We start from the raw sequence: 13,242 nt of genomic DNA, 5'->3' as shown, positions 1-13,242 counted from the left end.
TATGTCCGCACTTTCTCTCCGTGTCTGCATGGGTCCCCTCCAGGTGCTCCAGTTTCCTCCCACAGTCCAACGATCTGCAGATTAAAGTGGATTGGCCAAGCTAAATTGCCCCTAGTGTCCCAAGATGTGCAGTTTGGGTGTGGTTACTGGGATGGGGTGGGGAGTAGGGCATGGGTGGAGTGCTCTTTCAGAGGGGTGGTGCAGACTCGATGAGCCTAATGGCATCCTTCTGCACTGACCTTAGCCAAAACCTGTTTGCTGACCATCACTAGAACCGAATGTGAGAAAGTCAGCAACAACGTTTGAATCCTAATGTGGTGAGAGCCACATCTGAACTTTAGGTTCCATAGAATCGCTACTGTGCAGAGGGAGGCCGTTCAACCCATCAAATCTGCCCGACCGTCAAAGTGCACCCCACCTCGGACTACTCCCCTTGGAAGGGTTTGGAAAAAGAAAAGGGTAAGTTCGAGTTGGGGTGTAGGACCTCAATGCTGTTTTGTAAGAACTCGATGAAGAGCAAGAAAGGCTTAGTGTGGGCCAGGATGCAGATGGCTGTATTTTGGACTAGTTGTCCTTTATGGAGGCTGGATGAGCAACTAGGTCAGTGGTCAAATCAACTCTAGAGGTGACCAAAGCATGTATTGGAGGTGGAGGCGTCAGTGTTTGAGATGGAAATAGGCAGTTTTGGTGGTAGAGTGGTATGAACAGACAAAACAAAAAGGGTAGACAAGAGGAAACAAATGCTTGATCACGTTTTTAAAATTAACTTGGTCAGTATACATCTTAAAGATTAGGATGGTTAGCGTTTAGATGTAACCTTTCTTCAGATTGTCGAGTGATAATGTCATATCACCCAGTATGTATGCTGTTGTAACCTCTACGTTCAATGTGACTAGTGACATCTTGTTAGTGTCTCATCCTCCACAAACACTATAGAGTCCAAAATACAACCGTTTATGCGCTGTCACACGCTGTGCCCTGCTCGCCCTTCACCCTGATCATGCAAATAAATATTGGGATCCTGTGTCCCAATTATACCCATTTTCTGTTAGTACATTTGGGATTGAGTCAAAGATTGATTATACTGTTTCCACCATATGATTTAAACATGAAACGAAAGATTGGATTGCTCTAATACAATTCCTTGATAACATTCTTTGTATTTGTAATGAATTTTTGACATTCATTGGAGAAATATTTATGCCATTATGTTGCTCAATGTGTATCATTGCCTTAGAGCTACGTCATGCAAGATGTTTTGTGACATAGGGGATGTCAAGCATTCTCAACAATGAGCTTCAAGAAAAATGTATTTATTTTCCATCCGATGCTTCTTGGAAAGCAGTTGTGGTATTAATGCTAAAGTATACCTAAAATCCATGGAAGAAAGATTCAAGGCAGTTATCTACAATGCTATTGATGCTTGCAGAAGTGGACCTTTTTTGTTGTCATTTTCGGACTATTTAATCTCTCGTGGATTCAGACATTGAACCACATGTAACACAAACATGGTTTCTTTTTATTTTTGTGACATATGATTGCAGTTTAAATGAGTTCTCAACCCAATCTCCTCTCCTCCGCAAAGACCACCTGCTCATCCAACTAAGCTTTCTCAGGCCATTTGCCGCAGAAACACACAAGTGCCATCTACAGACTTGACTTGACGGGGATAGGGGGAGCTGTGGGCTTAGGTAGGGTGCTCTTTCCAAGGGTCGGTGCAGACTCGATGGGCTGAGTGGCCTCCTTCACTGTAAATTCTATGACTTTGATGCTCCTGGGGAGTTTTGTATTCTCTGTGCTCAGCTTATCTAAAATGTTGCCCATTTGCTATCCACAACAACTTGCCATCATGTCCTTTCTCACCTACACTGGTGCCTGGTTTCCCAACCTAGCCTTCTGTTTTTAAATTATATCTCTTTATATGAATTCCTTCATGGTCTCACGCTTCCCTCTCTGTAATCTCATCCAGCCATACAACTAACCCTAAATCTCTCTTTCCATTAATCATAGACTCTTCTGTATTATTCCCTCCCTCACCTCATTATTAATAGCTATCCTTTAGCTGTCTAGACTTCATACCCTGAATTTCCTTCCTAAATCTTTCCTTTTCTCCCCTCCTTTTGAGACCCCGCTCCTTTAATCAAGTTTTTTGTCACCTCGCCCAGTGTGTTTTTTTTAACTTGGTGTATCTTGGGATGTTATCTTGGGATGTTTTCTATGTTAAAGATGCTATATGGTAAAAATTGTGCAAAGATATAAGATTTGTTTAATTATGGAACTGAATCTTGCTCTGTTTGTAGCCACCTTTCTCTTTTCCTTTTATGACAACTATCAGCAGATAGGTTTAATAATGGAGACCACACCGTGTGGATTTTAGCCCCCAGATATGTGAGTGCTGTTGCTATAAACTATGTTCATTTTGTGTTTTTTTTTTCTTTTTAAGAGGACAACAGTGAAACGAATGTGCATCAAGTCTCTACCCAGCGTGTTAGTCATCCACTTAATGAGATTCGGGTTCGACTGGGAAAGTGGGCGTTCTATCAAGTACGATGAACAAATAAGGGTAAATGTATAGCCTGTATATAGTGCTAACTCTTTATGCAGATAAAATGTTAAAAAACAGTTATCATTTCTCATAGGTTCACTGAATCAGTGTAGAATAAGTAATGTAAAGTCCCAAAACAGAAGGCTTTCTTTATTCAGTGTCTAGGTGTGCAAGTAGCTGGTTCTTCCATGCCTGCTGAATGTAATAGATCCATTTTGGTGTGTTTTTTATTCTTTGTTCTTTCATGGATGTGAAAAGAGCCTTTGTTCCCCATCCTTAATTGCCCTTGGATAGAGTAGCTTGCTAGGCCATTTCGGAAGGCATTTAAGAGTTAACCACGTTGCTGTCGGCCTGGAGACACATGTAAGCCACACCAGGTAAACAAGGCAGAATTCCTTGCCTGAAGGGCATTCATGAAGCAAATGTTTTTTTATGACAATAGATGATGGCTTCATTGCACCATATTGTAGATTTATTTATTGAATTGAAACTCCACCAGCTGACATGGTGGGATTTGAACCCATGTCCCTAGAGGATTAGCCTGGGCCTCTGGATTACTACTTCAATGACACTACTGTATCACTGTCGCCTTTAAATTTAATGTTAATCCTTCCCTTTACTGCCCTCAACTTATTCTGAATTTAGAAAATAGTTTCTGCATCTTCAGTTAACAAAATCTCAAAGGGTTTACAGCATCACAGAATAGTTTGTGACTGATGGTTCTATTCGGAGACAATGGAATTGTAAATGTAATTGCTCACGTGTTAATGCATTTGTCCACTGATGTGTTTATTGCTAATTGGTTTATTGCAGCAATATTTATAGTTTACATGAATTCAGGACTGCTCGACAATCCATCTCCATTTGTTCCCCCTTTATCGTACTAGTTTCCTTGGCTTTTAAACATGGAGCCATATACGGTGTCCGGAATGGCACGACAAGAGCATTCTTCCGAACATGGTGAAAATGGCAAAGCAGGCGATCACATGGGTGGAGGCTCTCCTCGAAAGAAAGGCGCCCCAACTGAAAACTATGAGCTGGTTGGAGTGATTGTTCATAGTGGCCAGGCACACGCTGGACACTATTACTCATTCATCAAGGACAGGAGGCAAGTGACAGATATGTAATGCTTTAAGCATGTTAACATTTTCTGATTGCAGTGAAAATCTAAACATAAGGAATGAATTTTGCACTGTCTCAACTGGTCAGAGCTAATGAGTAATTTGCTGCATGCTAAGTTTGGTTTGGTTCTGGGCTTACTTTCCACTCTTTGATTATGCAGGGCTACTGGCAAAGGAAAATGGTACAAGTTCAATGACACAGTGGTGGAAGAGTTTGATCTAAATGATGAGACATTGGAGTTTGAATGTTTTGGTGGAGAGTACAGACCTAAAGTGTATGATCAATGTAAGTCAGTTTGGAACTCGCAATGTCTTCAAGAGTTTGTGTCTCTCCTTTAAACCAGCAGTTCTGCTGAACAGAGGTTTTGGCTAATGGGGTGGTTAGGAAGACATGGTAGGAAAAAACACGAAAATCCCTATTAATTTTCCTGTCTATTATTGAGAGGCATAATAAGAGTGGTGCAAAACATGGAAGCAAATCTATTTTGTCAAAACCTTAGTGAAATGAAAATCGATTACTGTCACAAATAGGCTTCAAATTAAGTTACTGTGAAAAGCCCCTAGTCGCCACATTCCGGCTCCTGTTCGGGGAGGCTGGTAGGGGAATTGAATCGTGCTGCTGGCCTGCCGTGGTCTGCTTTGAAGGCCAGTGATTTAGCCCTGTGCTAAACCAGCTAATGGCACACTTTCTTTTAAAAAAAAGAATTGTTAGCTGGGTGGAGATGGGGCAGTAGAGGATCCTGGCGTTCCAGCCTCATTCTATAAATGCCTGAAATAAATTCATATTACACGTGAACATTAAGTTAAGTAGATAAATGGGACTGCATTGAAATCCCCTGAATAAAATAATTAAGTGTATGGCACTGAAGGAAAAATTTGTTGCTTGCAATTTTTCCTGTGTGGCGAACTAGGGTGGGGAAGAGAAGCTGGACGTGGGAAAAACACACTAACTTAGGAATCCAGGGTGACACAGTAGCACAGCGATTATCAGTGCTGCCTCACGGCTGAGGACCTGGGTTTGATCCCAGCCCCGGGTCACTGTGGAGTTTGCACATTTTCCCCGTGTTTGCGTGGGTCTCACCCCCAAAACCCAAAGATGTGCAGGGTAGGTGAATTGGCCATGCTAAATTGCCCCTTAATTGGAAAAAAATTTTTTTTAATATGAAATCCAATATCCCACCTGCTCATCAGCAATAATTGCTTTTATGATTCAGAAGTACAAGTTTCAGTTCCCACACATCCCATCTACCTGTGAATCTAACCTAAAAATAGAAAAGAATATCCAGTTGAGTAAACCAGGAACAAGATCAAGAATTGCCAGGATAAGATCAAATATCAAGGAAGCATTTGGCCAAGTGTGACACCACGTTTCCTGAGACAAACTGATGCTATTGGAGATCAGAGAGAATACACTTCAGTCTGTGGAGGCATGGTTGTAATTGTTGGATCCCAGTTGTTTCAGTCCCAGGATATTGCTGCAGAAGTGTTTAACTTTCATTCCAGCTCAGCTGACTTCAGCTGATTCATCGTCTCCTTGATCCTCAATAGCCTAACTCACCCAGAGCCTCATTGCTGGATGAAAATTCTGGAGCACTATATGAAAGCAACTTCACTACACAGGCTGCAGTGTTTTTAAAAAGGCTCTTCACCTCCAAGAAACTAGGCATGTGCGATAAGTTCCAGCTTGGACATTAACACCCAGATATCAAAACTGAATTAACGATCAGAGAAATAATAAAAATCACTAAAGCTCAATGATAACTTGCTGTGGATGCTAATTTTTTACTTTTTAAAAAATGGTTTTCATTTTTTTTCAATGTAATTTTTTAAATAGCACTCATTAAAATGAGCCATCATAACATTTTAATTAATGGAATAAACTTATTTCATCAAGGTTGCAATTCAAATGTCTTCCTTTTTAAGCAAACCCCTATCCTGAAGTCCGTCGTCGATACTGGAATGCCTATATGTTGTTTTACCAACGAATGCTAGACCAAAACTCTCCAGTTTTACCAAAGAAAAGCCGAGTTAGTGTTGTTCGGCAGGAAGCAGAGGATCTATCGTTGTAAGTAGAATCTTATTGAACACTCCACAAATCATGTCAATAACCTTATTGATACAATTCCTGAACCTAATTACCTTTAATATTTCATTTGTGTTTCATCCCTTGTATCCTGAAGGGGCGCGAGTAACACATCCAAGTGGCCAACATTCATGCATCAAACTCAGTCCCTCTGCAAAATAGAATGAATTCTGTTTGTCATCATTCCCCGATGCTTCTTTACTCTTTAATAGTGAGCAGCATTTTCATCATCAATCGGATAAGTGAGCTGAGTCATAAGTCAAGGCTGCCTTTGTAGAACAAAATCAGAAAATGCTGTATACACTCAGCAGGTCAGACAGCGTTCACGGGCAGAGAATTATAATGTTTCATATCTATGGCCATTCATTAGTTCTGATGTGTTCTATCGAAAGGTTATTGACCTGAAATGTTAACTCTTCTTTTCTTTCCCACAGATGCTGCCAGGCCTGCTGAGTTGTTCCAAACCTTTTTTTATTTCAGACCTTCAGCATCTTTGGTATTTTGCTTCTTTTAGTGGCTTTGTCAATTTTTCAATGAGTGCTTTTTCTGTGGGTTTCATTTTCCTGAATGACTTTTTGTATGCTGTGTATCCCAAGTAGGAGGAGAACAGACTCCGTACACACCAGAATATTCTTTTTGTTTATAGCCTGTTTTCTTCAGTTTGACAAAAGAATCAAATTGAGACTGCTGTTGGAATTTAACCCTGCATCTCACCATTTGTTGTACATCTGAAATTTTTCTTTTGTTGCTTTGGGGTAGGTCAGCTCCTTCTTCACCTGAGGTTTCACCTCAGTCATCACCTCGTCCTCATAGGCCGAACAACGACCGCCTTTCCCTGTTGACAAAGCTAGTAAAGAAGGGAGAAAAGAAGGGTCTCTTTGTGGAAAAATTACCGGCCAGAATTTACCAGGTAAGAAACAGCCAATATTTAACTGAAGTGAAAGTCATAACACAAAGGGATCTAGGTAAGCAGTAGATAAGCCCATAAATCAAAGAAGATTTGTACAGAACCTTTCACAGCACCAGGATGTTCCAAAGTTCAGGTATACCTACTAGAATATACATTCCACTGCCACTTGAGTCTCCCTATCTTTATGAAGTGGTGTAAATATATGCTTGATCTGACCAAGACTCAGATAGTAAATCCGTGTTAATTTAAATAGAATTGGTATATGAGCAACATAAAGCGTATGTTTCACTATTCCACTTCATATATAAAGTAATAAATATGCCATATGTATTTGTTCAGTACCTAGAAAGGTGCTCCATTGTGCATAGCTAATTAGCCATAGCTTTGAGGAGCGGTTGAATAAACTCAGTTTGTTCTCACTGGAGGTTGAGGGGCGACCTGACTGTGATCTACAAAATTATGTGGGGCATAGACAGAGTGGATAGTCAGAGGCTTTTTCCCAGGGTAGAGGGTTCAATTACTAGTGGGCATAGGTTTAAGGTGCGAGGGGCAAGGTTTAGAGGAGATGTACAAGGCAAGTTTTTTTACACAGAAGGTAGTGGGTGCTTGGAACTCGTTGCCAGTGGAAGTGGTGGAAGCAGGGACAATAGTGACATTTAAGGGGCATCTTGACAAACACATGAATAGGATGGGAATAGAGGGATACGGAACCAGGAAGTGTAGAAGATTTTAGTTTAGACGGGCAACATGGTCGGCATGAGCTTGGAGGGCCTGTACTTTTCTTTTTTCTTTGTAAGATGCTGCAATTGCAAAGTGACCTAGGTTCTATACAATTTTCTCCTTTGGCTGGGCTATGTAAAATAATTCTAGAAAAGAACATAGTGCAGAAGGAGGCCATTCGGCCCATCGAGTCTGCACCGACCCACTTAAGCCCTCACTTCCACCTTATCCCTGTAACCAAATAACCCCTCTTAACCTTTTTGGTCACTAAGGGCAATTTATCATGGCCAGTCCACTTAACCTGCATGGCTTTGGACTGTGGGAGGAAACCAGAGCACCCGGAGGAAACACACGCAGACACAGGGGAACGTGCAGATTCCGCACAGACAGTGACCCAGCGGGGAATCGAACCTGGGACCCTGGCGCTGTGAAGCCACAGTGCTATCCACTTGTGTTACTGTGCTGCCCAAAAACTGAGTGGCTTGCTAGGCCATTTAAGAGTTAACCATGTAGGCTGGACCAGGCAGATTTCCTTCCCAAAAGCAAACCATAAGGGTTTTTGTGAAAATAGTTTCATGGTCATCATTAGGCTTGTGACTCCAGATATTTTATTGAGTTTAAATTCCACCACCTGCCATGGGTGGGATTTGAACTCGGTCCCCAGATCATTACCCAGGATCTCTGGACCACTTGTTCAGCGACAATACAACTACACCACCACAACTAAGACATCCAACAGATACACTGAAGCAGAAGGCTACATTTTTCTTGCATCAAAATTAAGTATACAGCCAAACTTTGACAATTAAATGTGATGCTTGCCTGGCAATCAGAAATTTGGGAAATTTTAACCCAATTAGCACCTTCGGCTTCCTAATGTGTTCTTAAGTATTTCCCGCATAAAGCTTGCTGTAGCCAATCTTCCAGACTGTTGAGCTTCTTCTACCTGTTCCTTTTGAACAATACCCTACCTGACGTAAGTTTTTAATCCATCATCATACCCTTTTTTAAGGAACAAGGAATATGTTTTAAAGTTAAACACTGTTTGTTTGTTTGTATTCTAAGATGTGGAGTGTTAGAAGTCTCCTTCACACCACTCCGTGCTATTGAGGCAGTGGTAGATGATGAGAAAATTAGATTTTGGACAAAATGCCTATAGAACCATTAAAGTTGCAAAATTGGTCAAAACAGGTACCCACTAGGCTAGCTATCTTGCTGCTTTTAATTTAGTTTACACACCAAAGTTAAGTGGTTGTGCACATTTTTAACTGATCATATCAGAAATAAGCAAAATGTTATTGAGAATGTGCCATGGATAGATATCAAACTTGTTACAGTGCATTTAACAGATGAAGGATATAAAATATGCTCATTTAGGCAATGTTGTTTTATTAAATAAAGGCAGACTCTAATGTTAATGTATTAATTTGTAACTCATCAACTGGGGGTTTCACCTACTATGATTTTCCTCCAAGAAAATACTGATTTTATTTCATATCTGCTGTGCTGTTTTAGTAATTTATTTTTCCAGGTATTTCATAATTTTGAAATATATTATTTGCTTTGTCCTTCCTCCTTAATGGAAGATTGATGTCACAAACGTAAAGAATCATTTATTACAAGGAACCACTCAACTCAACTGTGGTCCACACTGCTGCTTATGCTCCACATGAACTTACTTTCCAAAATTAGATTCTGAAAAGAAATTTGAGTATCATCATGCATTCTTTGAACGTTAATTCCTTTGTTGAGTGTGAATCAAAAGTTATGGATCATTAAAAGTTCAGATGTTTAACAGTGCATTGCGCTTTTAGTTTCCATGTGGCCAGTTTCTAATCACAAGTAAAGGGATCAGGGGTGGAAGTTGAGGAGAAGAAATTTCCCTGAAAGGTAAATCTGGGAAATAATACACCCTATAAAGTGTGATAACTAATTGTTACTTACAGCAAGGGCTAACTAATTATCTAGGCTCTCTGTAATGGTAAACAAAAGTGGTAGTTGCTTGTTGGTACTGTAACAGTTAAAAGCGACAATTAGGAAGTTGGTGTACAGCTACAACCGTTTTATCTGTTCTTTTGTATCTAATAGATGGTACGAGATGAGAACCTGAAGTTCATGAAAAACAGAGATGTTTTCAACAGTGACTACTTCAATTTCATGCTTTCCTTGATTTCACTCAATGCAGTGAGTGTCTTTTCTGTGGTCAGGTACTGTTTGACGGTTTGTCTGGTTAGTTGTGACATCCAAAATGAATGATATCCCTTTCACCTAACCATTATAATTCCAATTTCTTCACATTATCGCTACTTCTATTCAATGCAAAAAGTTGACTTCCATAAGCAAGCCCACGATTGTTACAAATCTGGACCATATGCTTGAAATTTATCTGGTGGTATGCAGAGGGCAACATTATGTCCTGGATTCCATTGAAAAGGCATTTTGAAATGCATTGCATGTCCGCTGTATCACCCAAATCATAAACAACACATTACTCAGACTAAAATAGTGCATTTGTCAAGTTTGTGATAAGTTAAACGTTTGCGGTGGCAAAAAGACATATTCAACCAACTAAGCAATAAGCCATAATTTGCTATAGCAGAGTATCTAACATCATTTGCCATTGGTTAGACTTGCTCTTAAACATTAAGGTTTCTACTTTTTTTCTGTGGCAAAGAAATTACAAGACTTAACTTTCTGTGGTGAGTTTTGTTTGTATCTGCCATGCAAATACAGCAGCTTATGCCATTCAGTGCATTGCAATTGTAAAGCTGACCGTGAGATACTGTTTTTGAGAAGCTGATGGCAGAGCAGTGCTACTTGGGCAGCAACCTTTGGCTATCTGCATTTAACCACGCATCTGTTCTTCACCTGATCTTGCTGTAACATTTGCACATCAATTACAGCATCAGTGGTCTCATCGTTATTCGGACAACATATTCTGGATCAGTGCAGTCCTTCATTCTCACTAGTCTTTCAAAAGTTAGTAAAACAAGTGTGTTAAATATGTGGTCCCTTTTAACATGTACTCAACTTAGTTTTAACAAAGCAAAAAATGGCTCCATGTGCCAACAGGTCACTTCTTGCCATAGTGACTACTACTTCCAAGTAAACTGAAGATCCAACAAATCATGAGCCTTCTACGCAAAAAAGCTGTCAACCAAAACCACAGCACAAATGCGATGGTGGCAAACTTGCTGAGGCGAGCAGCGGTTAATTGATGGGAAGACTTTTCTTTCCAGGTATAATGGACTGCTGGCCTTAGCAAAGGCTGGTCATGTCATGTTTGACTTTTGTAAGAATACCTGAATCTCTTCTATTATTGGCATCTTTATTAATGACGGCAGTCCAAATTGCAGCATGAGTTGAGAAAAAGGGACATGGTTTAAAAGGTGGTTTAAAATTGCAACGGACATGGTGTTTTTTGCTTTTCTCCTGTTGAGCAATCTGTTCATTTAATTTTTATGTGGGAACTGAGCCCCATTTAAAGAATGAGCAAAACCACGACAAAAAATTGCGCTTTGACACTTGAAGCTATGGTTTCTTTAATCAAAATTCAATTTAATGGACAGCTGAAAAAGGTTATGAATCTTGAAGCACTTTAGTAATGCAACAACAAACTGCTTCAGTAAAATTTCTCACTACCATGTGAGAGTTAGTAAATAAAAGATTACATTATATTGCACTTTTCACCACCATTGGATGACTCCGACTGCTTTACAGCCAATGACATATGGTCACAGTTGTAATGTAGGAAATTCAGTTACCAATTGCATCTAGCAAACTCCCACAGACAGTAAACGTGAAGATGATCACAAAACTGTTTTTGAGATGTTGAATGAAGGATAAATATTATGGGATAACTTCCCTGTTCTTTTAAGCAGTCAAAGAGGTTTACAGCATGGAAACAGGCCCTTCGGCCCAACTTGCCCATGCCGCCCAGTTTTTAACCACTAATTGCCCGCATTTGGCTCCTATCCCCTTCCACAACTGTCTAATTGCTTTTTAAAAGACAAAATTGTACCCACCTCTACTACTGACTCTAGCAGCTTGTTCCAGACACTTACCACCCTCTGTGTGAAAAAATTGCGCCTCTGGACCTTTTTTTATTTCTCCCCTCTCACCTTAAACCTATGCCCTCTAGTTTTAGATTCCCCAACCTTTGGGAAAAGATGTTAACCTTATCTTTCCCCCTCATTATTTTATAGACTTTATCACCCCTAAGCCTCCTACACTCCAGAGAAAATGTCCCAGTCTATCCAGCCTCTCATTATAACACAAACCATCAAGTCCTGGTAGCATCCTAGTAAATCTTTTCTGCACTCTTCCTAGTTTAATAATATCCTTTCGATAATAGGGTGACCAATACTGTGCACAGTATTCCAAGTGTGGGCCTACTAAGAATTTGTACAACTTCAACAGGATGTCCCAGCTGCTGTATTCAATGTTCTGACCAATGAAACCAAGCATGCCGAATGCCTTCTTTACCACCCTGTCCACCTGTGTCAAGGGACCATTTGCATCCATCCATGAGGGCACCACATCTGAAAGATGACTTTCTAACACTTTACTGGAGGGCCAGCCTTAAGTTTTGTGCTCAAGACCTGGAATGGGATTTGAGCCCAGAATCTTCTGACTCCCAAGGCAAGAATATTACCAACTGAGCCACGGCCGCCCGGGGCATCATCCGGAGACTGATCAGGGATTAAAGCCAGCTTAGTTTGGATAGTAGCACGTTGTTTTTAAATGATACGTTCCTGGGTTCAAGTTTCATCCCAGTACTTGATCACAGTACAGGCTGATGTTTCAGTCAGTTATTTAGGCAGGACAGCAAAGTTGAGTCTGCTGTCTTTTGAATCAAAAGTTAAATCAAGCGAACGTAGGTCAACTGAACACCAAAACACCAGTGGAAGTATTGGGACAAGAGCAGGAATTGCTCATTCTGGCCTACACCACCCAAAACGCAGATCAGATTAACCTTCGTATTGGGACTTTGCTCTGTGCAATTAATTACGGCATTTACATTTTTGAAGTACAGTGAGTGTTAATTGGTGTGAAGCACATGGGGAGGGGTGTAATCTAACAACATAGTCAGATTTTCATCAATGTAAGTTTTTTTTCCCCCTATTTCACCTCTGCTTTAGTTTCACACTTTGCTTGTATCAGTACTGCTTCAACATCAAATCATGGAATTACTTCAATGCAGAAGGAGGCCATTCTGCCCATCAGGTCTGCACCGCCCCTTCAAAAGAGCACTCTACCTAGGCCCACCCAACCTGCACATCCTTGGACTGTGCAAACTCACACAATCACCAACGGTCAGAATTGAACCTAGGACCCTTATGCTGTCAGGAAGCAGTTCTAACCATGGTGCCGTTTCCTTGCAAAAAAACTTCTGTAACAAAATATCTCAATTAATCAAAATCTGCACATGATTTGTAATGGGTATCATGTTCTGTGCATGCCTAGGCATGTATTGTTAACCAAGGTTGACGATTAGTGAATAGCTTAAAAATAGGCAAGTCCACTCAAAGAAATCCATCTCTACTTGTTACAACAGATATTAGCAAATTGTGAAAAGCTGCAAGAGAAATAAGGGCTTGAATGAATGTGGTGCTTACACCCATGTAACACATGTTCAGATTTAGCCTGCGTTCTAATTCCTAAAACTTTAGTTTTCTTACAATTCTGTTTTTCCTGTGCTTCTCATTCTGATGTGCTTTTTCCCCATAGACTAAACTAAAACACCCTGTGTACCAAACAATGGCAAAAGTCAGTATGAAGCTCGCCATCCAGTTCCTCTTCCAGACCTATTTGCGAACCAAGAAAAAACTCAGGTATGAAAATGACCATGGGATATTGGTGC

At 40.4% G+C, this 13,242-nt stretch overlaps 1 protein-coding gene across 3 annotated transcripts in view; it reads left to right on the top strand.

Moving 5' to 3' along the window:
* usp24 (ubiquitin specific peptidase 24) overlaps window positions 1-13,242 on the top strand; it is a 200,945-nt gene that overhangs the window by 153,601 nt on the left and 34,102 nt on the right. For 2 of the 3 annotated variants that reach the window (XM_038794055.1, XM_038794056.1), the window contains exons 47-53: window positions 2,444-2,563; window positions 3,433-3,653; window positions 3,828-3,952; window positions 5,590-5,731; window positions 6,509-6,659; window positions 9,468-9,563; window positions 13,110-13,213. In XM_038794055.1, the coding sequence (XP_038649983.1) occupies window positions 2,444-2,563; window positions 3,433-3,653; window positions 3,828-3,952; window positions 5,590-5,731; window positions 6,509-6,659; window positions 9,468-9,563; window positions 13,110-13,213 (959 nt within the window). Of the gene's footprint in view, window positions 1-2,443; window positions 2,564-3,432; window positions 3,654-3,827; window positions 3,953-5,589; window positions 5,732-6,508; window positions 6,660-9,467; window positions 9,587-13,109; window positions 13,214-13,242 lie in introns of all 3 variants that reach the window. The other variant, XR_005460306.1, reaches the window with a different exon arrangement.

This window comes from Scyliorhinus canicula, chromosome 4 (genome assembly GCF_902713615.1).
Source record: "Scyliorhinus canicula chromosome 4, sScyCan1.1, whole genome shotgun sequence".
In the NCBI taxonomy this organism is placed as follows: domain Eukaryota; kingdom Metazoa; phylum Chordata; class Chondrichthyes; order Carcharhiniformes; family Scyliorhinidae; genus Scyliorhinus; species Scyliorhinus canicula.
This window is presented reverse-complemented; position numbering and strand designations above follow the sequence as displayed.